Consider the following 24,748-nt stretch of genomic DNA (forward strand, 5'->3'; position numbering starts at 1 on the left):
GGTCTCGAGATCGTGAGTGGCGAGTTTGTCTTCACATTACAAGTCAATATCGATCATCTAAACTACCATCACATAGAAGAGAGCTACGGTCATCACGATGAGCATCATCGTGATGAAACTGGTCTTCATCCGGTTCCTCCTCCGCTCCCTCCTCTCTCCCGCTAGATAGCGCGCGTATCTAGCTTCTACCTTCGCCCTAGTGGTGTACCCTTTGTAACTGTTACCGCTGAAACGGTGAACCTGTTTCCGACACTCCTCCCAGTCGTCGTAGACTCCGGAAACCTTACCCTTGTACACGACATACGACGGCATCTCTATGCACTAGACAAACAAAACGTTAGTAGCAATTCACAGACAATACATAAGCAATATATAAGTATGCAACAAAAGGATCGGAAGAGAAAAGCAACACATTAATAGCATGATTCATGGTCCTACTAATAAATAGCATCGATTACATATAAGTTGAACGACTGTCCAAACCAAAGAGACAGACAAGTTCATTAAAGTTTAATTACAACATGAGCTAATTGATATTTCAGAACTACATAGCATTACTATTTTCGACTCGACTCAGGGACCGGAGCGTGGATGAAGCCGCTGTCTTTCGTGATGGTGATGAAATTGCGATCGTTGTCAGCCTGCATTTGTAGCGTTGTTTCTATTTCACTGTTGGACGGGTGATATCTGAGGTAGAACTTCCCCGAGGTACGAAGGACATCTTGATGGATGATTTCCGCAAACTCCGGCTGGATGCGAAAGAATTCTTGTCTGAGTTCCGCGTCCTGGATTGCCGACAAGCATGCGGCCCAATCTTTGAGACTATTTGGTAGCAGAAGTTGATTATGGTTCCGTATGATCGCCCGCATGTGATGGAGGGCGTAGTAGGCATCCTTCTGACCACCAGGCGGCTGCTTGACGCAGGGGAACGTCATTACGTGGGTGAACACGTGCTTGTCGTACCTAAGAATTGGCCTCCTGAAGGTGCCTCCATATTTGGCATAGCCGGGGAGAACATCATCAAGAACTTTCTTGATATTTGTGTAGTATTTATTCGACTGGCGGTCCGAGTCGAAATACGTGGCCATGGAATAGTCCGGGCTTAAGAGGATGAGTGTGCAACATGTGTCACTGCACAAAACATGGAATGTTAGAAAAAAAGAACGATTGAAATCTAAGAAATCATATGTTACGGGGCGGTGAGGGGATGACTTACTCGGGAAAGTAAGGCACGATGAAGTTATCCTTATCTGGGTTCGCCAGAATGACGCCTTCGAGGTATGAACACGCGACTTGTCGGTCCCTAGCGCTGCTCAAGATCTTGGCACACATGTAGAATGGGTCGACTATCACGATGTCCGGGGTCTTGTCTCTAATGATCCGCATCTCCATACTCAGCGAAAATAGCCGAACGAAGGTGTAGTGCAGCGGATGAAGGTTAAACATAGCAAACATGTCATCAAACCACAGGACGATCATACCCCCGATGATGCTATCGACAAAGCCCTTGCCCTCTGGCACCTTGGCCACGAAAACCGGGTATGCTACATCATTCTCGGAGAGTCGCCACTTCTCTAAAGAAAGAACACTGTCATGCAGACTCCGCATAGCACCGGTTGCAACATTGAGCAGATTAGTCGGTAGCATCGGCCTACCCGCCACATGCACCCTCCTCGAGATATCCTTAGATGTAGGTGGCCCGTCCTGAGCACAGATCGTACTCAGTGCCGGCTGGCTCGCACCCTTGTTATTCTTTCTTTCCGTCCCTTCTTTTACTGTAATGGGATCGAGTTCTGCTTAGAGACAACTTTCTTGAGTGTGTTGGGGCTGATAATATTTCGCACCTCGGCTATGTGAGGCTCGGTGAAGGCGGCAGCTGGAGGCGTCTCCTGAGAACTGAATGCCAGACGACGCCTGTTGCAATTGGGTTTTCCCGCGGTACCAGCTAGATCGCGATCGTCTTTTGCAGGGTTGGGTTCTTGAGAAGGAGGCCCCAAGAATTCGTCACCGTACCCATGTTCGTTGAAGTACTTATCGACCCTGGTAAATGTACCGTCGTCGTCGTCCGGATCCTGTGCCATATGCATGTTCGGATCGGCCATATGTGTCAGGACCCCGATTCCAAGTCACACCGATCTAGCCTATAACACCTCATATCACTTTGCGGCCTCACGCACGGTATTCCCACGGGTGTCGCCTTACCATGGCTTGAGACCGTTTGCGCATTTTGGCTCAGGTATATGATAGTGTCGCTAGCATCCATATGACAGAGAACCCGGACCGACATGGCTAGTCGTGAATTCAAAGGGGCACAAACTTATGGGGACATGCATACATGAATCAACATCGAGCATGTCGGTCAGCATCGTGTGAATCCGGGCTGTAGCACTGGGCTAACAGGACTCCGGGAACCCGGGCTGTAGCAGGCTAGGCAGGACTCCGGATGTCACCGCGTGACATTTCCCCGAAGGGACAGACATAGAAACGAAGGTGGCATACATGCTTGATCATGGATGCATGCACTCATTGTACAATATTAGACAGTCAAATAGACGGCTCACTGTACAAGCTGCTTATTTAGCCATCTGTATGTGAAGTGACAAGCAGCTACAGACAGGTGCCGTCTAAACGGATGTACATGCCTCATGTATGCACTTGCCGCTACCGTCGCCTATTGCTTCCGATCGCTTAATACCCAACGTTCTCCGATCGCTGCCGACATCCCATGCGAATATCGTGCCAATCTGCAGTAGATTGCCGTCGCTCTCCTTTGATCAATAAATCCGCAACCTCAAATCGAACCTAGCTTATTATGTCACTTGTTAGAATAAATCCGAGGCATAGCGTTGATCATTCGAGGACCAAACAATCATGCAAACACGACACCGAGATTTGTTAACAAGGCTCACCGTCATGCCTACACCGGGGCATGACTACAGGCGCTCCTCCCTATGACACCGTCATAATACAGCACCCCGTCCGCCCGGGCGCCGGCACACGCCGCCGGCTTCCTCGCTTGCCCGTGCTATTATATTGACATCGTGTGTCTACCCTCAGTATATATGAGAGGCCTAGGATACAAGTGTCCTATTCGGACACAACTCCTACCCTGTCTACACACAATTCAAAATCAAGTTCAACTGTAACCTACTGTATACAATAATAATCGACGAAACTCTAACAAAGTGTCCCCTCCTAATAGGCTAGTCTTTTTTTCGGCGGCGGGGGGGGGGGGGGGGGGGGGGGGGGGGGAGGGCCCAAGGCCTCTAAGTTGGTGCTGCTCTCCAGTTGGGCCTGGTTGACGCATGGACGTCGGAACCGCTGGTGTAGCGGACCCGAGATTGTGTAACAATTGCTATCTGAGCCTAGATGTCCGAAATAAATCTCGGTGAACTCACGGGTGGGCGGTCATGGTTGGTGAGCTGGAAACGCTGGTGTTAGCAGGCCCATGGGTGACTGATTTGTGAGGAAGAGATTATTGGGTTTAGTCCTACATTGGTTGTGGGAGGAGACATAACACGATTTATAAGGGCGGGGGTGTCCCCTCCTACTAGGCTAGTCTTTTGGGGAGAGGAACCAAGGCCTCTCATAAGTTGGTGTTGCTCTCTGGTTAGGCCTGGTTGACGCATGTGGGTCAGAAACGCTGGTGTAGCGGACCCAAGATTACGTAACATAGAAGAGTTGATATCAATGTTCGAACTTCTCATCTCAAATATCCCATACCTAGGCCACCCTCCCGTCCTCACAACAGAGGGCGGTGAGGCTCAGCGCGGGTGAGCGAGTGAGGACCGAAGGTTGGCGGTTTCCCGCTTTTCTTGGACTATCCGTGCACCAATGTCCCTAGCACCACTTGCACATGTCAAACAGAATTACACATTGTTTCATGTCTGAATATTAACAGATGTATTGGTCTGGTAGATTGATGTTACCTGCAATATAGTAGCAGCTACCAATGCTCCAGTAAGAACACCTCCAATGACATGCCTCTTCGGGCTGCAGAGCATGACGCTGATCCGGTTGGTTTGATTTTGCTGGCCATCATTCAGATTGTAAGAGCCGGATAAACTCACGATTTCATACAGCCCCTACAAACAAGTTTACATCGTGGATGGGATAGATACAAGTCTCAGGTGCATCATATTTTTGATTTGTTCGTTGTATATAGGATTGTCGCCTACTTCGTAAATGGCAGGGTTGTTGTATGAAGGAGGATGATCTGCCGGGTGGTGGAGAACGGCCCTGGAGATGGATCCCATCACCGAGAGCACGCACACCGCCTCGGCGACTGTCTCGCGAATGACGCAATCTTCCCCGTGACGTCCTGTCAAGGCGATTGATACAATTTTATCTGCCAGTTCATCAGGCAGCAGGATAACAGAGGAATAAAATGGAATTCAGTCGTTGTTCTTTCGGTTTGCATTGATATCCGGCTTTAGTGTTTGTATCAATGTTGATGCCGGGCTAATTGTTTGCAGTAGGACAAACAAAAGAAGGCGCTGCGAGCTCAAAGCATCTAGACTTTGCAGTATGTCGTAAACATATGATGTCTATTCTCTGTGGTGGTTTGTGTTTCCTCTGACGATTGTGCATGACGATGGCCCTGCACAATAGGAAACGCAGGACCCGTTGATGATGCATATTCACTGCCCCAAATTTCAGGGTCTTTTTGGGAGCGATGCATGCTAGTTAAATTGTCGTTGAAGTGAATCACTTTCGTGCTCGGGTCATGGAGCCAAGGGTGATAAATAGGGTGAGGCAATTGGTGGGCGGTGACCCAGTTTCTTCTTACTTGTATGGCCATGTGTTTTGGCTTTCGGTTTGCATATTTTTTCGCCCCTGGACGAGATGGACGAAGTTCGGCCATTTCAAAAATATCGGTCAAATCTCAGACGAAATTACAAAAACAAAATTTGAATTTTAAAGGAAATTTGACCGAAATCTGGCCGAAATTTTTGAAAAAAGCAGAGCAAGTATAGCAGTCCAACAACACTAAGGAGTACATATATAAATGTTTACCAAACTTTGCGTCAGTCCAACATTACCATCAGCTCCAAAAGAAAAGATTGAAACAAGTACAGGAAGAGGCTGCAGAGTTCAGGAGTTGTCGATGGATTTAGCTACAGCCCGCAGAGGTCAGCAGCAGTGGGCTGGCCATCGGGATGGCTTGAACGGGGCAGGAGCAGTAGGATCGAGCGGGGAGGCCAGCAGCGACAATTGGAGGAGTCAGCGTCTGGGCGCAGCGCAGCGCCGCCGCCGCCGCCGCCTCCGCGAACACAGGAGGAGCGGGGATCGTGATTTGTCTAGGGTTTAGGCATGGTTCGATGCTTTTAAATTAGGTAAACCGTGGGGAGGCCCCAGAAGTAGGATTGGGCCAAAAAACGTTCAAACTGGGCTGAAATTTTGGGCCGGCACAGATATTTACCGGGCCCAGGCAAGATGGACGAAATTCAGCCGAAAATCAAAACACAGGTCCGTTCTTGCGCGGAGATTCGCGCTGGTCTTGTTGTCGGGTCCGGTTTTTTTGTGCTGTGCGGTTTTCTCTGTGCCCGTTACCACCGCGCCCGGCCGGCTCTGATTTTTGTCTCATTTGAATTTGGGGTAGTGTGCCTTTCCTCCCTTTTCATTTCGTCCTCTCTGTTTGGATAAGGTTGAGGGGGAGCTCGAGCGGCGGAGCAGGAGGCGATTCTCACTGTCCATGGCGATTTCGAGACCTTCCCCCACTCGAGCTTGATTTCTCTCCACTTCCTCTTCGCTCCCCGGTGTCGCGGTTGGTTGTTCCTCTCTCTCTCTCCCCGTCGCGCGCTTGTGTTGTTCTGCTCTTGTTCGTCCCAGATCTAGGTCAGTTCATGTCGCCCTCTCGCGCAGGTGGTGCAGCCGCTAGATTGCTAGGCTTCTGGTTGTTGTGGTCGTCCTGCGCGCGCTGCTGTTTGTATTGTTGTAGTTTGTAGATGCAGTGGCTTTGTCCCCCTTTTGTCTGTGGAGATGCAGCTGTTCATGTAGATGAGAGGGCGATCTGTAGATGTTCTTGTAGGTGCTCGTGTTCCTGTAGGCGCGAGGGATTCTGTAGATTTGTCTGTAGATGTTCCTGTAGGTGCTCATGTTCCTGTAGGTGAGGGCGATCTGTAGGTGCTCATGTACTTGTAGCTGCTCATGTTCCTGTAGCTGAGGGGGATTCTGTAGATGTAGCTTGGCGGATGTCTGTAGTTGTAGCATGCGGGATGTTGTAGATGTACTGGGAGATGCCTAGCTCGTTCCTGCTCATGTCGGGATGCTCCCTGATGCTTCTGCGTGTTTTCCTGCTCTTGCCCCTGCTCATGTACTGGTAGATGCTAGGTGCTCGTGTCAAGCTCTTTTTTTGTATTCAAATGAATTAGGCTCCTGATTTGTTGTTGGAGGTGTAGTTCTCCTTTGTACCATGTTTGTTTTTCTTCTAGCAGGAATGAATTTTAAGTTTAATTTCAGTGTACTTTTGGCTCAGCCCTTTTCAGTGTTGTCAATTGTTTGATCAGACCTTTTCAGTGTCGTCACAGACTTCCAGTGTAATATCAGTTTTGTAGTCTTACAGGGGTAATTTCTCCCAGTTTATATAGTGTAATTAACCCTGAATTTCTAGGGTGATTTCTGATTGTAATTGCAGTGTAGTTTTATGTGTAATTTTTCCAGATTTTCATTGTAACTTTATGTCAGTTTTACTGTGTAATTCATCTCAGATTTACAGACTTTAAGTGTATTTTAGCCGTTTTAATTCCACTGTGATTTTATCTCATTTTCTGCATTGTAATGTAATTTGTCTCAGTCTTGCAGCATAACCTGTCCCAGATTTTCTGTGTAATTTGAATGGATTTTCTCACAGTGTAGTTCATCCCAGCATTTCGTACTTTTAAGTGTAATTTACTTATTTAATTCCAGTGTAATTTTGGTGGATTTTACAGTTTAGTTCATCCTAACTTTACAGTGCATTGTACCCATTTAATTCTAGTGTAATTTTAGTGGATTTTTCAGTGTAATTTGTTTGTAGTTTCAGTGTAATTTATTCTAACTTTACAGTGCAGTGTACCCATTTAATTCCAGTGTAATTTTAGTGGATTTTACAGTGTAATTTGATTGTAGTTTCAGTGTAATTTATTTTAACTTTACAGTGCAGTGTACCCATTTTAATTCCAGTGTAATTTAAGTGGATTTTTCAGTGTAATTTGATTGTAGTTTCAGTATAATTTATTCTAACTTTATAGTGCAGTGTACCCATTTAATTCCAGTGTAATTTTAGTGGATTTTACAGTGTAATTTGATTGTAGTTTCATTGTAATTTATTTTAACTTTACAGTGCAGTGTACCCATTTTAATTCCAGTGTAATTTAAGTGGATTTTTCAGTGTAATTTGATTGTAGTTTCAGTGTAATTTTATGTTCCGTTTACAGGTTTAAATGGGTAGGCTACGGAAAGTGTCTCATCAGGATGTTCCATTAGTATCATCTTTAGAGAGTGCAGATTCAGTGGATGAAGCTTTCGTGCCTAATGATTTTGCAGAAGATGGTTCTCATCCCGTGTCTCCGGTAGTTACTTATTTATGTTTCTTTTCTTTGTTGTTTAATTTCTTTATCTTTTAGCTTTGATTTAATTATTTTGGTCTGTTTTATTTCTTCTTTGTTTGCAGGATCTATCTCGAGATGAAGGAGAGTTCGACAAGGCTCTTTTGAAGTTCTATCTCAATCAGGTATGTTCTTTCTTTTCTTTTTAGTTCTTTCCTTCTTTTGTTAATTTGGTTTTTTTCTTTTTGGTGACATTTGTGTTTTTTGTCATTTCAGAAAGTAAAATGCTGAAAGAGGAAACTATCATCTGCTTCTAGGAGGAATGTGGTTAGTTCCCCATATCTGTTTAAATGTCCTGTATTTTCGCGCTCTCATATAATGTTAGTTTTTGCTTTTCCAGATGATAGCTTCATGTAGTATATTTTATATGTAATTTACCTTGGTAGCATGTAATGTTTTCTGTCCTCCGTAGTTTTGTTGTTCTTCTGTAATACAAAGGTAACCACAGAAGTTTGGTTTTCAGAGTTTTCAACCGTAGTTGTGTTGTTTATGCGTTAGTTGCGTACTTTTATTAAAGTACTGTAGTAATCTGAATGTATTAATGTTTTCTTCCTTGTGTATTTTCTTAGTTTTATTGGTTTCGGTTCTATCCTATGTTTTTCATTTGTGTCTCTCCTTTTGTTGTTTTGTAGAGGCAGAAACGATCTACTGATTTCCCCACTTGTGCCACTTTCACTAGATATTCTGGGAAGTTCTTCTCTGGTGTTGTTGCTGGAATGTGTCCTAGGTATCAGAATGTCATCCAGACATACGGCATGGGTTGTCTCTTAAACTTTGTTAGGACCGAGGTTCCCCTTAGGCTAGTGAAGTGGCTTGCTAGTAGGTTTGATGTCCCTTCATCTGAATTCCAGTTCGAAAGGAAATTTATCCCAATGGCCAAGTATGACATCCACGATATCCTTGACCTCCTAGTAGATGGCGAACCACTTGTGTCTGATCCTGAGTCTGGCCGTGATTTTATCCTGTCTCACTTCAATGTTTCTAGTATTCCTCCTGTCTCTTTCTTTGCCAACAAGCTTAAATCCACCGAAGTCGAGTTGTCTGATGAAGACATTTTCATTTGCTTCATGATTGTTGCGTTGTCCTCATTCCTTTGTCCCAACTCTAGCCTCAGTCCTATCCCGAAGTACCTGCATATTTTTAGGGATTGTTCTTCTATGTGCAACTATGATCTGTCCGGATATGTTTATGAGTGGTTGTTGAGCAGCATCAAAAAGTTCAAGAATTCCACTAAAGTTGCTTCTAAAAGATCAGTGACGTTTGGTGGTTGTCACTACGCTTTTGCTGTAAGTCTTGTTCTTGTTCTTTACTTTTATTTTAAGTTTATTTTATGTTATTGCCTTTAATCTCTTTCTTGTGTGGTTGTTTATAGGTTTGTTACCTTGACCAACTTAATTTCGGTCTCCATTCTGTCCATGATGTCAAGCCCCGGATTCTAGCATGGAGAGGTAACAAAGTTAAGCAATTTTCAGAGCTTGACAGAAACAATAGCCGCTCTTATGGCAAGAGGTCTCTAAAGCGGTTGTGTGCTCCAGTTAATCCACAGGTTTGTTATTTTTGTTCTTTTGTTTTAATTTTATAATTATTTTTTTGCTTGTTTATGTTTTCAGTATGTTCTCATATGAAATTATTCCTTCTCGTTCTAGCAGTCTATCGAGAAATCTTCAGCAAGCAAAGATGGTGATGTTCCCCTTTGCAGTGACATGCTTTTTGAAATGAATGTGCAGAAATCCTTCGGTGCTCGTTTTGGGTTTGAGGTTAGTGTAGTTTTGGGTTTGTACTTTCTGCTCTTTTTCCACTTTGTTGCTTTGGTTGTTTTAATTGTGTTGTTTTATTGAACTTTTTTCAGGCTGCTCAAGTAGTCATAGACCTTGTTCAATCTAGGAACAAAGACAAGCCCAAGCTATTTGTAGAATGGTCACAGTCCCTTGTAATTGACGTTCTAGAATGCTTATCATGTTGGGGAACGTTGCAGAAAACAAAAAAATTTCCTACTCGTTTCACCAAGATCCATCTATGAGTTCATCTAGCAACGAGTCATCAGATGCATCTACATACCATTGTAGATTGCGAGCGGAAGCGTTCAAAGAACGGGGATGATGTAGTCGAACACGACGTGACCCAAATCACCGATGATCAAGTGCCGAACGGATGGCACCTTCGCGTTCAACACACGTACGGGACGGGAGACGTTTCCTCCTTCTTGATCCAGCAAGGGGAAAGGAGAGGTTGATGATGATCCAGCAGCACGACGGCGTGGTGGTGGATGCAGGGCGTCACAGTAGCAGGGCTTCGCCTATACTACGAGAGAGAGAGACGTAACAGGAAGAGAGGGATGCGCCAAAGGCTGTGGTGTGAAATCCCTCCTCTCCCCCACTATATATAGGGGTGCCTAGGGGGGCGCCGGCCCTAGGAGATTGGATCTCCTAGGGGGCGGCGGCCAAGGGGTGGGGGGCTTGCCCCCCAAGCAAGGGGGCGCCCCCTCTAGGGTTTCCCCTCAACCCTAGCCGCATGGGCCCTAGGGGAGTGGCGCCCCAGCCCACTTTGGGCTGGGTCCCTTCCCACTTCAGCCCATGGGGCCCTCCAGGATAGGTGGCCCCACCCGGTGGACCCCTGGGACACTTTCGGTGGTCCCGGTACAATACCGGTGACCCTGAAACTTGTCCCGATGGCCGAAATAGCACTTCCTATATATAATTCTTTACCTCCGGACCATTTCGGAACTCCTCGTGACGTCCGGGATCTCATCCGGTACTCCGAACAACGTTGGGGTTACTGCATATACATATCTTCACAACCCTAGCGTCACCGAACCTTAAGTGTGTAGACCCTACGGGTTCGGGAGACATGTAGACATGACCGAGACGACTCTCCGGTCAATAACCAACAGCGGGATCTGGATACCCATGTTGGCTCCCACATGCTCCACGATGATCTCATCGGATGAACCACGATGTCGAGGATTCAATCAACCCCATATGCAATTCCCTTTGTCAATCGATATGTTACTTGCCCGAGATTCGATCGTCGGTATCCCAATACCTCGTCCAATCTCGTTACTAGCAAGTCACTTTACTCGTACCGTAATGCATGATCCCGTGACCAGACACTTGGTCACTTTGAGCTCATTATGATGATGCATTACCGAGTGGGCCCAGTGATACCTCTCCATCATACGGAGTGACACATCCCAGTCTTGATCCATGTCAACCCAACAGACACTTTCGGAGATACCCGTAGTCTACCTTTATAGTCACCCAGTTACGTTGTGACGTTTGGTATACCCAAAGCATTCCTACGGTATCCGGGAGTTACACGATCTCATGGTCTAAGGAAAAGATACTTGACATTGGAAAAACTCTAGCAAACGAACTATACGATCTTTATGCTATGTTTAGGATTGGGTCTTGTCCATCACATTATTCTCCTAATGATGTGATCTTGTTATCAATGACATCCTATGTCCATAGCCAGGAAACCATGACTATCTGTTGATTAACGAGCTAGTCAACTAGAGGCTTACTAGGGACATGTTGGTGTCTATTATTCACACATGTATTACGATTTCCGGATAACACAATTATAGCATGAATAAAGACAATTATCATGAACAAGGAAATATAATAATAATGCTTTTATTATTGCCTCTAGGGCATATTTCCAATAGTCTCCCACTTGCACTAGAGTCAATAATCTAGTTACATTGTGATGAATCGAACACCCATGGAATTCTGGTGTTGATCATGTTTTGCCCTAGGGAGAGGTTTAGTCAACAGATCTGCTACATTCAGGTCCGTATGTACTTTACAAATCTCTATGTCTCCATCTTGAACATTTTCACGAATGGAGTTGAAGCGACGCTTGATGTGCCTTGTCTTCTTGTGAAACCTAGGCTCCTTGGCAAGTGCAATAGCTCCAGTGTTGTCACAGAAGAGCTTGATCGGCCCCGACGCATTGGGTATGACTCCGAGGTCGGTGATGAACTCCTTCACCCAAATTGCTTCATGTGCTGCCTCTGAGGCTGCCATGTACTCCGCTTCACATGTAGATCCCGCCACGACGCTCTGCTTGTAACTGCACCAGCTTACTGCCCCACCATTCAAAATATACACGTATCCGGTTTGTGACTTAGAGTCATCCAGATCTGTGTCGAAGCTAGCGTCGACGTAACCCTTTACGACGAGCTCTTCGTCACCTCCATAAACGAGAAACATTTCCTTAGTCCTTTTCAGGTACTTCAGGATATTCTTGACCGCTGTCCAGTGTTCCTTGCCGGGATTACTTTGGTACCTTCCTACCAAACTTACGGCAAGGTTTACATCAGGTCTGGTACACAGCATGGCATACATAATAGAACCTATGGCTGAGGCATAGGGGATGACACTCATCTCTTCTATTTCTTCTGCCGTGGTCGGACTTTGAGCCGAGCTCAATTTCATACCTTGTAACACAGGCAAGAACCCCTTCTTAGATTGATCCATATTGAACTTCTTCAATATCTTCTCAAGGTATGTGCTTTGTGAAAGACCTATGAGGCGTCTTGATCTATCTCTATAGATCTTGATGCCTAATATATAAGCAGCTTCTCCAAGGTCCTTCATTGAAAAACTCTTATTCAAGTAAGCCTTGATGCTGTCCAAGAGTTTTATATCATTTCCCATCAAGAGTATGTCATCTACATATAGTATGAGAAATGCTACAGAGCTCCCACTCACTTTCTTGTAAACGCAGGCTTCTCCATAAGTCTGCGTAAACCCAAACGCTTTGATCATCTCATCAAAGCGAATGTTCCAACTCCGAGATGCTTGCACCAGCCCACAAATCGAGCGTTGGAGCTTGCACACCTTGTCAGCATTCTTAGGATCGACAAAACCTTCCGGCTGCATCATATACAATTCTTCCTTAAGGAAATCATTAAGGAATGCCGTTTTGACGTCCATTTGCCATATCTCATAATCGTAGAATGCGGCAATTGCTAACATGATTCGGACGGACTTTAGCTTCGCTACCAGTGAGAAAGTCTCATCATAGTCAACCCCTTGAACTTGTCGATAACCCTTAGCGACAAGCTGAGCCTTATAGATGGTCACATTACCATCCGCGTCTGTCTTCTTCTTAAAGATCCATTTATTTTCTATGGCTCGCCGTTCAACGGGCAAGTCAGTCAAAGTCCATAATTCGTTTTCATACATGGATCCTATCTCGGATTTCATGGCTTCTAGCCATTTGTCAGAATCCGGGCCCGCCATCGCTTCTTCATAGTTCGAAGGTTCACCGTTGTCTAACAACATGATTTCCAAGACAGGGTTGCCGTACCACTCTGGTGCGGAACGTGTCCTTGTGGACCTTCGAAGTTCAGTAGCAACTTGATCTGAAGTTTCATGATCATCATTAACTTCCTCTCTAATCGGTGCAGGCACCTCAGGAACATTTTCTTGAGTTGCGCCATTTTCCGGTTCAAGAGGTAATACTTCATCAAGTTCTATTTTCCTCCCACTCACTTCTTTCGAGAGAAACTCCTTCTCTAGAAAGAATCCATTCTTGGCAACAAAGACCTTGCCTTCGGATCTGAGGTAGAAGGTATACCCAATAGTTTCTTTTGGGTATCCTATGAAGACGCATTTTTCCGACTTGGGTTCGAGCTTTTCAGGTTGAAATTTCTTGACATAAGCATCGCATCCCCAAACTTTTAGAAACGACAGCTTAGGTTTCTTCCCAAACCATAATTCATACGGTGTCGTCTCAACGGATTTCGACGGAGCCCTATTTAAAGTGAATGCGGCAGTCTCTAAAGCATAGCCCCAAAAAGATAGCGGTAAATCGGTAAGAGACATCATAGATCGCACCATATCTAATAGAGTGCGATTACGACGTTCGGATACACCGTTACGCTGAGGTGTTCCAGGCGGCGTGAGTTGTGAAACTATTCCACATTTTCTTAAGTGTGTGCCAAATTCATGACTCAAGTATTCTCCTCCCCGATCTGATCGTAGAAACTTGATTTTCCTGTCACGTTGATTCTCAACCTCACTCTGAAATTCCTTGAAATTTTCAAAGGTTTCAGACTTGTGTTTCATTAAGTAGATATACCCATATCTACTCAAGTCATCAGTGAGGGTGAGAACATAACGATAGCCGCCGCGAGCCTCAACACTCATTGGACCGCACACATCAGTATGTATGATTTCCAATAAGTTGGTTGCTCGCTCCATTGTTCCTGAGAACGGAGTCTTGGTCATTTTACCCATGAGGCATGGTTCGCATGTGTCAAATGATTCATAATCAAGAGACTCTAAAAGTCCATCTGCATGGAGCTTCTTCATGCGTTTGACACCTATGTGACCAAGGCGGCAGTGCCACAAGTATGTGGGACTATCATTATCAACTTTACATCTTTTGGTACTCACATTATGAACATGTGTAGCATTACGTTCGAGATTCATAAAGAATAAACCATTCACCATAGGAGCATGACCATAAAACATATCTCTCATATAAATCGAACAACCATTATTCTCGGATTTAAATGAGTAGCCATCTCGAATTAAACGAGATCCCGATACAATGTTCATGCTCAAAGCTGGCACTAAATAACAATTATTAAGGTTTAAAACTAATCCCGAAGGTAAATATAGAGGTAGCGTGCCGACGGCGATCACATTGACCTTGGAACCATTCCCGACGCGCATCGTTACCTCGTCCTTTGCCAGTTTCCGCTTATTCCGCAGCCCCTGCTTTGAGTTACAAATGTGAGCAACTGCACCGGTATCAAATACCCAGGAGCTACTACGGACACTAGTAAGGTACACATCAATTATATGTATATCACATATACCTTTTGTTTTGCCGGCCTTCTTGTCTGCTAAGTATTTGGGGCAGTTCCGCTTCCAGTGACCGCTTCCCTTGCAATAAAAGCACTCAGTCTCGGGCTTGGGTCCATTCTTTGGCTTCTTCCCGGCAGCTTGCTTGCCGGGCGCGACAACTCCCTTGCCGTCCTTCTTGAAGTTCTTTTTACCCTTGCCCTTCTTGAACTTAGTGGTTTTATTCACCATCAACACTTGATGTTCCTTCTTGACTTCTACCTCCGCTGATTTCAGCATTGAAAATAACTCAGGAATGGTCTTTTCCATCCCCTGCATATTAAAGTTCATCACAAAGCTCTTGTAGCTTGGTGGAAGCGACTGGAGGATTCTGTCAATGACCGCATCATCCGGGTGATTAACTCCCAGCTGAGTCAAGCGGTTATGTAACCCAGACATAGTGAGTATGTGCTCACTGACAGAACTATTTTCCTCCATCTTACAGCTGAAGAATTTGTCGGAGACCTCATATCTCTCGAACCGGGCATGAGCTTGGAAAACCATTTTCAGCTCTTCGAACATCTCATATGCTCCATGTCTCTCAAAACGCTTTTGGAGTCCCGGCTCTAAGCTGTAAAGCATGCTGCACTGAACGAGGGAGTAGTCATCAGCACGTGTCTGCCAAGCGTTCATAACGTCTTGGTTCTGTGGGACGGGTGGGTCACCTAGCGGTGCTAGTAGGACATAATCTTTCTTGGCAGCTATGAGGATGATTCTCAGGTTCCAGACCCAGTCCGTATAGTTGCTGCCAGCGTCTTTCAGCTTGGTTTTCTCTAGGAACGCGTTGAAGTTGAGGACAATGTTGGCCATTTGATCTACAAGACATATTGCAAAGATTTTAGACTAAGTTCATGATAATTAAGTTCATCTAATCAAATTATTCAATGAACTCCCACTTAGATAGACATCCCTCTTCCAGTCATTTAAGTATAACATGATCCGGGTCAACTAGGCCGTGTCCGATCATCACGTGAGACGGACTAATCAACGTCGGTGAACATCTTCATGTTGATCGTATCTTCTATACGACTCATGCTCGACCTTTCGGTCTTCTGTGTTCCGAGGCCATGTCTGTACATGCTAGGCTCGTCAAGTCAACCTAAGTGTTTGCATGTGTAAATCTGTCTTACACCCGTTGTATGTGAACGTTAGAATCTATCACACCCGATCATCACGTGGTGCTTCGAAACAACGAACTGTCGCAATGGTGCACAGTTAGGGGAAACACTTTCTTGAAATTACTATGAGGGATCATATTATTACTACCGTCGTTCTAAGTAAACAAGATGCAAAACATGATAAACATCACATGCAATCAAATAATAATAGTGACATGATATGGCCAACATCACATAGCTCCTTTGATCTCCATCTTGGGGCTCCATAATCATCTTGTCACCGGCTTGACACCATGATCTCCATCATCGTGTCTCCATGAAGTTGCTCGCCAACTATTACTTCTACTACTATGGCTAACGCGTTTAGCAATAAAGTAAAGTAATTTACATGGCGTTTCTCAATGACACGTAGGTCATACAAAAAATAAAGACAACTCCTATGGCTCCTGCCGGTTGTCATACTCATCGACATGCAAGTCGTGATTCCTATTACAATAGCATGATCATCTCATACATCACATATATATCATTCATCATTCATCACAACTTTGGCCATATCATATCACAAAGCACTTGCTGCAAAAACAAGTTAGACGTCCTCTAATTGTTGTTGCAAGTTTTACGTGGATGAAATAGGGTTCTAGCAAGAACGTTTTCTTACCTACGTGAAAGCCACAACATGATTTGTCAACTTCTATTTACCCTTCATAAGGACCCTTTTCATCGAATCCGCTCCAATTAAAGTGGGAGAGACAGACACCCGCCAGCCACCTTATGCAACTAGTGCATGTTAGTCGGTGGAACCGGTCTCACGTAAGCGTACGTGTAAGGTTGGTCCGGGCCGCTTCATCCCACAATATCGCTGAAGTAAGATAAGACTAGTAGCAGCAAGAAAGTTGACAAATCTACGCCCACAACAAATTGTGTTCTACTCGCGCAAGAAGAACTACGCATAGACCTAGCTCATGATGCCACTGATGGGGAACATTGCAGAAAACAAAAAAATTTCCTACTCGTTTCACCAAGATCCATCTATGAGTTCATCTAGCAACGAGTCATCGGATGCATCTACATACCTTTGTAGATCGCGAGCGGAAGCGTTCAAAGAACGGGGATGATGTAGTCGAACACGATGTGACCCAAATCACCGATGACCAAGTGCCAAACGGACGGCACCTCCGCGTTCAACACACGTACGGGACGGGAGATGTCTCCTCCTTCTTGATCCAGCAAGGGGAAAGGAGAGGTTGATGATGATCCAGCAGCACGACGGCGTGGTGGTGGATGCAGGGCGTCACAGTAGCAGGGCTTCGCCTATACTACGAGAGAGAGAGACGTAACAGGGAGAGAGGGATGCGCCAAAGGCTGTGGTGTGAAATCCCTCCTCTCCCCCACTATATATAGGGGTGCCTAGGGGGGCGGCGGCCCTAGGAGATGGGATCTCCTAGGGGGGCGGCGGCCAAGGGGTGGGGGGCTTGCCCCCCAAGCAAGGGGGCGCCCCCTCTAGGGTTTCCCCTCAACCCTAGCCGCGTGGGCCCTAGGGGAGTGGCGCCCCAGCCCACTTTGGGCTGGGTCCCTTCCCACTTCAGCCCATGGGGCCCTCCGGGATAGGTGGCCCCACCCAGTGGACCCTCGGGACCCTTCCGGTGGTCCTGGTACAATACCGGTGACCCCGAAACTTGTCCCGATGGCCGAAATAGCACTTCCTATATATAATTCTTTACCTCCGGACCATTCCGGAACTCCTCGTGACGTCCGGGATCTCATCCGGGACTCCAAACAACATTCGGGTTACTGCATATACATATCTTCACAACCCTAGCGTCACCAAACCTTAAGTGTGTAGACCCTACGGGTTTGGGAGACAAGTAGACATGACCGAGACGACTCTCCGGTCAATAACCAACAGCGGGATCTGGATACCCATGTTGGCTCCCACATGCTCCACGATGATCTCATCGGATGAACCACGATGTCGAGGATTCAATCAACCCCATATGCAATTCCCTTTGTCAATCGATATGTTACTTGCCCGAGATTCGATCGTCGGTATCCCAATACCTCGTTCAATCTCGTTACTAGCAAGTCACTTTACTCGTACCGTAATGCATGATCCCGTGACCAGACACTTGGTCACTTTGAGCTCATTATGATGATGCATTACCGAGTGGGCCCAGTGATACCTCTCCGTCATACGGAGTGACAAATCCCAGTCTTGATCCATGTCAACCCAACAGACACTTTCGGAGATACCCGTAGTCTACCTTTATAGTCACCCAGTTACGTTGTGACGTTTGGTATAACCAAAGCATTCCTACGGTATCCGGGAGTTACACGATCTCATGGTCTAAGGAAAAGATACTTGACATTGGAAAAACTCTAGCAAACGAACTATACGATCTTTATGCTATGTTTAGGATTGGGTCTTGTCCATCACATTATTCTCCTAATGATGTGATCTTGTTATCAATGACATCCTATGTCCATAGCCAGGAAACCATGACTATATGTTGATTAACGAGCTAGTCAACTAGAGGCTTACTAGGGACATGTTGGTGTCTGTTATTCACACATGTATTACGATTTCCGGATAACACAATTATAGCATGAATAAAGACAATTATCATGAACAAGGAAATATAATAATAATGCTTTTATTATTGCCTCTAGGGCATATTTCCAACATATCACTCTCTACTCTAAATGCCAAATCTGTCCCGACACCTAAAGTTTATTCAAGTGAGGGTCATTCTCTCAACAAGTTCTCTTTTGGTTAGTTCCTTCTTGAAGTTCTTTCCTGTTTTGAGATTATTTTCTGATGTATGTATTTCTTGCTTGTATGATCTTATTTTTTTGTCCTTTTGCATGTTGTTTCTTTATCCTTTTTGCAGGCGCCAAGTCTGTCTCTATTCAATCTTTCATTGCTGAGAGGAAGTGTGAGACTGTTGTTGAGACATCATCTCCTGAAGTCCAGCAGCAAATCCCCAATTTGAATGAAGCTTCTCCTTTTGTTTCTGGTGTTGTTAGTGTTGGGGGTTTTCACAACACAATAGTTTTATCTAGTTCATGTCCAGCTCCTAAAGTGTGTGATGAGGTATTTTACACTTTGTATTTAGTGCTTCTTCTTTTTTGTCTTGTATTCGCTTGATGATTTAGTATTTTTATCTTTTTTTTTATTTTCTTTTGCAGGGCTTGGTAAATGAGGCAAATGTTGAAGTTGCAATTCCAGTGGCGGATTTATCTTCTATAAAAAGTCCTTCTCATTCTATAGGTCTGAGCTTTTCTTTTCTCTTATTTAAATTCTTGTCTTCTTCATTTTCCTTTTTATTTGTGTCTTGTTTATTTTTTTCTTCACCTGTGCTTGTATCTTCTCTTTTTGTAGGTATATCCCCTTCAACGACGTGGTGTGCAATTCCTGTTGTTGGTTCTACTTTGAAGCCCTCAGGTCCTTTGTGTGTTTATTTATTTTTCTTGGTATAGTTTGATATTGTTTTGAAACAATTTCTGTAACTCACCCTCTTGTTTTGTGTTTTGTGTAGCTGGTCTTATTAAGAAATAGCGAACCCAAGGCCGATGATAATGGTTTTCAAAGACCCACTTTTGCTCAGTTAAATCGCACTCTTGGTGTTCAATCTAATGGCGATGTTACCAATGGTGAGCCCAATGATAAAGAGGTCGACAATTCTTTTGGAGAACTGTCCCCTCTGGTTCCTATTCGCTTGTCGCAGCGTTTCCATAATGCGGTTAGCATCTCCCATTGTACTCCCATTGTAATCTTTTTTTGGAACATTAGTAGTGATTTTGTTTGGTTGTATTTTGTTTTAGCTAGGTGATGTTGAGTGCTCTCAGTATGTTGTTGAAAGATTTATGAATTCACTGGATCCCCGAAATGATGAGGTAATTATTTCTGAATTTTATTTACTTTCTTTGTTTTTTTAGTAGTTGGTTTTGTTTGTATTCTGATTTTTTGGATTGTTTATTTGTTGTGTTTTCAGGATTGCATTGAAATGGCCGGTTTGCCTAATTCTGAAGTTTCCAAGTCAACTCACTGCTCAAGCCACCCTACTAATGAAGTATGTTGTCAAGCTTGTGTCAACTTTCTTGTATTTTTTTCTTTTTGCTTTTTGCTTTCTTGTTTCTTAGGTCTTACGTAATGTACTGATTCTCTAACGCTTCTTGCATGTTTAATCAATGTAGGTTAAAGAGCTACAAGACAACATTCAAATTGTAGGCACTTCTAGTTTTGCTGCTAGGTGTCAACAGCTTTCAAGATCTAATGATGTTGCTTACAACAAGCTCAAGAACTTTACAGCACCTCAATCAACTAGTTGTAATCCTAGGAAGCAACAAGTATTTTCATCTTTCTCTTCCTTCTCCCTTGTTCTTCTTTTATTTTTTAAATGTCTTCACCCTTCAAGTTGTTGTGCTTATTCTGTCTTTCTTTTGCTATTTTTATGTTGTTAGGCTACTTCTAGCCCAGAAGTAGAGATCTTGTCATCCAGGAGTGCCCCTAGACCTCCTTCAGCTGCTCCTGTTCCTAAAGCTCATGCACAATCTTCCATTGTTCCTAGTGGTTCATCTCACGGTCATGTACCTCGGAGGATGGTTGTTCCTGGCAAATATACCTCAGATCCATATGTTGCTCAGGGTAATAAGTTTCCTGTTACTAATCAAGAAAGGCGTCACCACCTTGCAATGGTGGAAATAGGAACGCATGAAACTTGGTGCAAGTATGTTCTTTTGCTCTCTTTTTTCATTATTTGTGTTTGTAGGTTTTCTATGTAACTTCTCTTTTTCTAGGTCTACTGTTTCTTTAATTCATTCATTTTAGCTTCAGGATGAATTAATTTTTGGTTTGGTTTTCTATATTCCCCTAGGTATGAAGCAATTCGATATGACCGAGCTTACTGTAGCTACCGAAATCTTGCAACCTTGAAGTCCAAAGAAGATGTGAATAATTTCTTGCTTCTGTGTGTCTATCGTTATCTTTTCAAACAATCTCATCCATCAGCTTCAAAGAAGTACTTCTTTTTCTCTTACATTGGGGTAAGTTGTATCTATGTTATCTTTTTTCTTATTCGTCCTTATTCGTCCTTACATTGGGGTCATTGTTGTCTTTTGCATTTTCAGGAAACCATTTTGAGTGGTGTTAATGTTGAGATTGTAGCTAATGCATTTCATGGTGCAAATAGTGCTTTTGCAATGTGGAGAAGTAATTTGGTAAGTAGTTTTTTGTCTCTTCTTTTCAGCTCATTTTCCCTTCTTCTAGTTTGCCTCTTTTTCCTGTAATATTCATTGATGATGAATATTATTCTGGTGTTGTTTTTGCAGCTTTTTTTCCTATTGCCCGGGATCAGCACTGGTTTACTTTCCTTGTTTGCTTGAAGGAGAGGGCATTCGCATTTCTTGATTCTGCTTATGGGCCAAAGTCTCATTTTCACAAGGAAGTTCGTGATGCAATGGTATTCAAAAAAAATTAGTGATTCATTCGATGGATCAAACTATTATTGTTACTTAGACTGGTGATTTTTGTCTTCGATGCAGATTGAAAATTTCATAAGCATCTGGGATCAGGTTGTGACTCCTGTCATGCGCACTCGTATCGACTTTGAAAATTTTGATATTGTGTACCCTAGTGTACCTCAGCAAGATAATCGGTACTTCTTCTCTTTTCTCTTTCAGTGCGCCTTCTATTAATTTTCTTTTTGGTTTTGTTATCATTTTCGTTTAATTTTATTTCTTTCTCATCTCTTCTTTCAGCCATGATTGTGGTGTTTTCTCTATCATGTATCTGAAGTATTGGACTCCCAGGACCCCAATTGGAAATATGTTTGGTCCTGCTGATATCGACAACATAAGAATCAGATTGGCTAAGGAGTTGTATTTCAGTACATTCAACAGCATTGACAAGACTTTTGTTACAGACTTCTTTGGTGATGTGAGTTTTTAGTACTTTTTCTAGTTTTTTCTGAATTTCCTTTCATGCTTACGTAAGCTATAGAATGTAATGCAGATGGAAACAATGTTTTTCAGCATAAAACAATGTTTTCCTATTTTTGTTGTACAGGTCAAGGCTTAGAGTTTCTGGGAGATGCACTGGAAGATCGAAGTCTCTGCTTAGTTTTGAGCTATAGATATTGTTTCTGGACGTTTTTATAGATTGTAATACTACTTTTGCGACCATCTTTGTTGTTGATGGTTTGGTGTTTTCCGTTGGTTTGTAAGCCAACAAGATAGTAGTCCCGAAACAGTGACTCTTTTGTAATAGTATGCAATATTATGTTCTTCTGTCTGTATATGTATCTGTTGCTTTTGTTCTTGGTGTTTATTTTCCTTTTATTTCTTTACTGTTGCATGTTTGTTTCTCATTTCAGTTGAATGTTCTCTGAAGTCAAGGTTCCTACCCAGTCCCCTTTGTTGCTTATGTGTTTTTTTGTGTATAGGTTCTAGTTTTATTATGTTCCTAACAATTAATCTCTTCTTTTAATTTCAGTGAAGGTGCAATATTTGTTTCCTGGCAGGTTTCAATATCTGCAACTACAATCATCTCTTCGTCCTGTAATGTGAGCTTTCTGTACTTTTACTCTTTCCCATTTCTTTTCGTGTTCTATTTTATTATATTATCATTTTCTGTACAGGTAAAATAATGCTAAATAATCGTTAACTTTTTTTGTCTACTTGCCTTTCTGGAATTGCATGTATCATAATTTAATGAAATTTTGAATTCGGCTAGGCTGTCTGAAATTAGGTACCAAAATAAGATATTGCTAATACATTAGTAGTACTCCCTCCTAGTTTTCCTTCTAATCATAAGACATTCGTACTACATTTGTAGTATTCCCGCTCACTCCTAATCCCACTCATCTTTCTTCTGTCTTCTTTTCTTCTTCTCTCATATTCTGCTATCTTGTTTTCTTCATTCTTCCGGAGGTTCTGCTATAGGATTGTGTTGCGTCGTCATATTGCCCTTCCTCTTGCTGTTGCTCCTCTAGTTGCCTCCTTTGTTCTCTGCACCTGTGTTCAGTGTCCACTATTAATTTATTTTCTTGTAATCAAGTATATCTCATTTCAATATTTTTTAACTTACCTTTCTTGACACTCCTTGGGTTTTCGACTGCTTTGCTTGTTTCCTTTTTGGCTTGTTGTATTCCTTGTCGAGGTTTGTGCAATTCTTCAGCGTGTGACTTTCAGATCCGCAATGTGAGCATTTGTAGAACTTGTTTTGCTTTATTGCTTCGCGAATAGTTAGCATCCTTGGTCTACCTTTTGTTTTCGCTATATCTGGGTCTTGTATTGTGAATGATGGTGTTGTTGTTTCTCCTTCTCCTGCTGTTGGTACGAATGTAACTATTCTAGTTGCTACACTCTGTCCCTCATCTGTTGTTTCTTCTTCATCATCCATTTCCCGGAGCCTTTTCTGTATCCTATCTAATTCTCCCAGCAGATATTCATACTTCCTCTTCTTCTTTGAAGCTATTGATGCCACATGCACCATTTTCCTTGCCAACACATTGTACCTTAGTGTGGAGTTCTCAGCTGCAATAGCTGGTGTCTTTGAAATATCTAGCTTGTAGTCATTTTTCCTCCATCTATCAATGATGTATTTTTCTGGTATCTTCTCAATGTTGAGATGTATCATTACTCGAAGTATGTGTGAGCACAACAGTCCATCTTTCTTGAATGTGCAACAAATGCAAGAGTATTCTTCTTCTTTCAATCCAACTTGCACTAGGTATAACCTTTTCCGGAGTTCCTTTAGAGGGTAGTTTTCAGCCTGGGCAACAATGTAGTATTTGTCCTTTTCTTGTTCAAAGACATGCAGCCTTGTTGTATCTGCCATTTAAACTGGAATTTTCTGAATATTCCAAGGTTGTACATCTCATGTGCTTGCCTTTCTATGCTGTATTTTGACCAGAAGGATTTCCTTGCAAACCTTCTTGTTTCTGGAAACATGGTCACATTCTTCTTCCCTGTCATGCACAACATCAAGTATCCGGTCATACTCTATTAAAAAGCTAGTAGCACTAAATTTAGCCCCAACCCCTTTCTTGAAAAGGGCATTAGTTCCTTCACTTCTAGCTGTAGTTTGAATGAATGAGAAGAACTTTTCCTTGAAATACACTGGTATGAACTTTTTCCTGTTTTCCCACATGTCGCTGAAGTACTTTATGTGGTGAACTTGGTATTTCTCTATCATTTCTTGCCAGTCTGTTTCAAATTCTTCTACAGTCAAGGAGTTGTCCACAATGTCCTGGAAATCTTCATAGAGGCCTTCATTAGCTTGGAAACATGGCCCAACTTTCTCCTCTGCCTTTTTCTTTATGTGAAACAGGCAGCTCCTATGGGTAGCATTAGGAAATACTTGTTCAATAGCTCCTTGCATTGCCTTGTCCTGATATGTAATTATCGATATAGGATGCTTGCCTCCCATAGCCATCAGGAATTGTTCAAACAACCAAGCAAACGTGTCTTTTGTCTCATTGATAATGAATGCACAAGCAAACAAGTATGTGTTGCCGTGTAGGGATACTCCCACACGGTGCAAACGGTAAGTTGTACTTGTATGTTAGGAATGTAGTGTCAAAACTGATGCAATCTCCACATATGTCATACATCATTCTTGACCTCACATCTGTCCAGAATAAGCTTCTCACTTTATGTTGGGGAACGTGGTAATTTCAAAAATTTCCTACGCACACGCAAGATCATGGTGATGCATAGCAACGAGAGGGGAGAGTATTGTCTACGTACCCTCATAGACCGAAGCGGAAGCGTTGACGCAACGTAGAGGAAGTAGTCGTACGTCTTCTTGCCGATCCGACCGATCCAAGTGCCGTTACTTCCGGCACCTCCGAGTTCTTAGCACACGTTCAGCTCGATGACGTTCCTCGGGCTCCGATCCAGCAAAGCGTCGAGGAAGAGTTCCGTCAGCACGACGGCGTGGTGACGATCTTGATGTACTACCGACGCAGGGCTTCTCCTAAGCACTGTAACGGTATGATCGAGGTGGAATTTGGTGGCAGGGGGCACCGCACACGGCTAAGGAACGATCTCAAGGATCAACTTGTGTGTCTTGGGGTGCCCCTGCCCCCGTATATAAAGGTTGGAGGAGGGGGAGCTGGCCGGCCAGATAGAGGGAGGCGCAGGAGGAGTCCTACTCCTACCGGGAGTAGGACTCCCC

The 24,748-nt window shown here is 43.6% G+C and overlaps 2 protein-coding genes across 2 annotated transcripts in view; both read left to right on the top strand.

Moving 5' to 3' along the window:
- LOC123129362 (structural maintenance of chromosomes protein 6B-like) overlaps positions 1-20,042 on the top strand; it is a 59,821-nt gene extending 39,779 nt beyond the window's left edge. Inside the window, exons 21-36 of the mRNA XM_044549553.1 lie at positions 3,919-4,016; positions 7,433-7,553; positions 7,655-7,714; positions 7,806-7,808; positions 8,222-8,875; positions 8,962-9,135; positions 9,239-9,346; positions 9,439-9,547; positions 18,459-18,661; positions 18,757-18,838; positions 18,950-19,023; positions 19,107-19,310; positions 19,393-19,464; positions 19,563-19,640; positions 19,765-19,897; positions 20,032-20,042. Coding sequence (XP_044405488.1) covers positions 3,919-4,016; positions 7,433-7,553; positions 7,655-7,714; positions 7,806-7,808; positions 8,222-8,875; positions 8,962-9,135; positions 9,239-9,346; positions 9,439-9,547; positions 18,459-18,661; positions 18,757-18,838; positions 18,950-19,023; positions 19,107-19,310; positions 19,393-19,464; positions 19,563-19,640; positions 19,765-19,897; positions 20,032-20,042 — 2,184 coding nt within the window. The remainder of the gene's footprint in view (positions 1-3,918; positions 4,017-7,432; positions 7,554-7,654; positions 7,715-7,805; positions 7,809-8,221; positions 8,876-8,961; positions 9,136-9,238; positions 9,347-9,438; positions 9,548-18,458; positions 18,662-18,756; positions 18,839-18,949; positions 19,024-19,106; positions 19,311-19,392; positions 19,465-19,562; positions 19,641-19,764; positions 19,898-20,031) is intronic.
- Positions 20,043-20,769: 727 nt separating this feature from the next.
- LOC123129363 (ubiquitin-like-specific protease ESD4) lies at positions 20,770-21,646 on the top strand. The gene is made up of 5 exons (XM_044549554.1): positions 20,770-20,779; positions 20,899-21,029; positions 21,112-21,224; positions 21,328-21,505; positions 21,635-21,646. Exons 1-5 carry the CDS (start codon positions 20,770-20,772, stop codon positions 21,644-21,646), a joined length of 444 nt encoding a protein of 147 aa, XP_044405489.1.
- Positions 21,647-24,748: the final 3,102 nt, after the last annotated feature.

This window comes from Triticum aestivum, chromosome 6A (genome assembly GCF_018294505.1).
Source record: "Triticum aestivum cultivar Chinese Spring chromosome 6A, IWGSC CS RefSeq v2.1, whole genome shotgun sequence".
NCBI classification, from domain to species: domain Eukaryota; kingdom Viridiplantae; phylum Streptophyta; class Magnoliopsida; order Poales; family Poaceae; genus Triticum; species Triticum aestivum.

What these genes read in the sequence shown, in the direction of transcription:
- LOC123129363 (XM_044549554.1), top strand. An exon ending in AGGAAGTTCGTGATGCAATG is followed by an intron (nt 21,030 to 21,111) that starts GTATTCAAAAAA and finishes TCTTCGATGCAG; the next exon opens with ATTGAAAATTTCATAAGCAT. An exon ending in GTACCTCAGCAAGATAATCG is followed by an intron (nt 21,225 to 21,327) that starts GTACTTCTTCTC and finishes CTCTTCTTTCAG; the next exon opens with CCATGATTGTGGTGTTTTCT.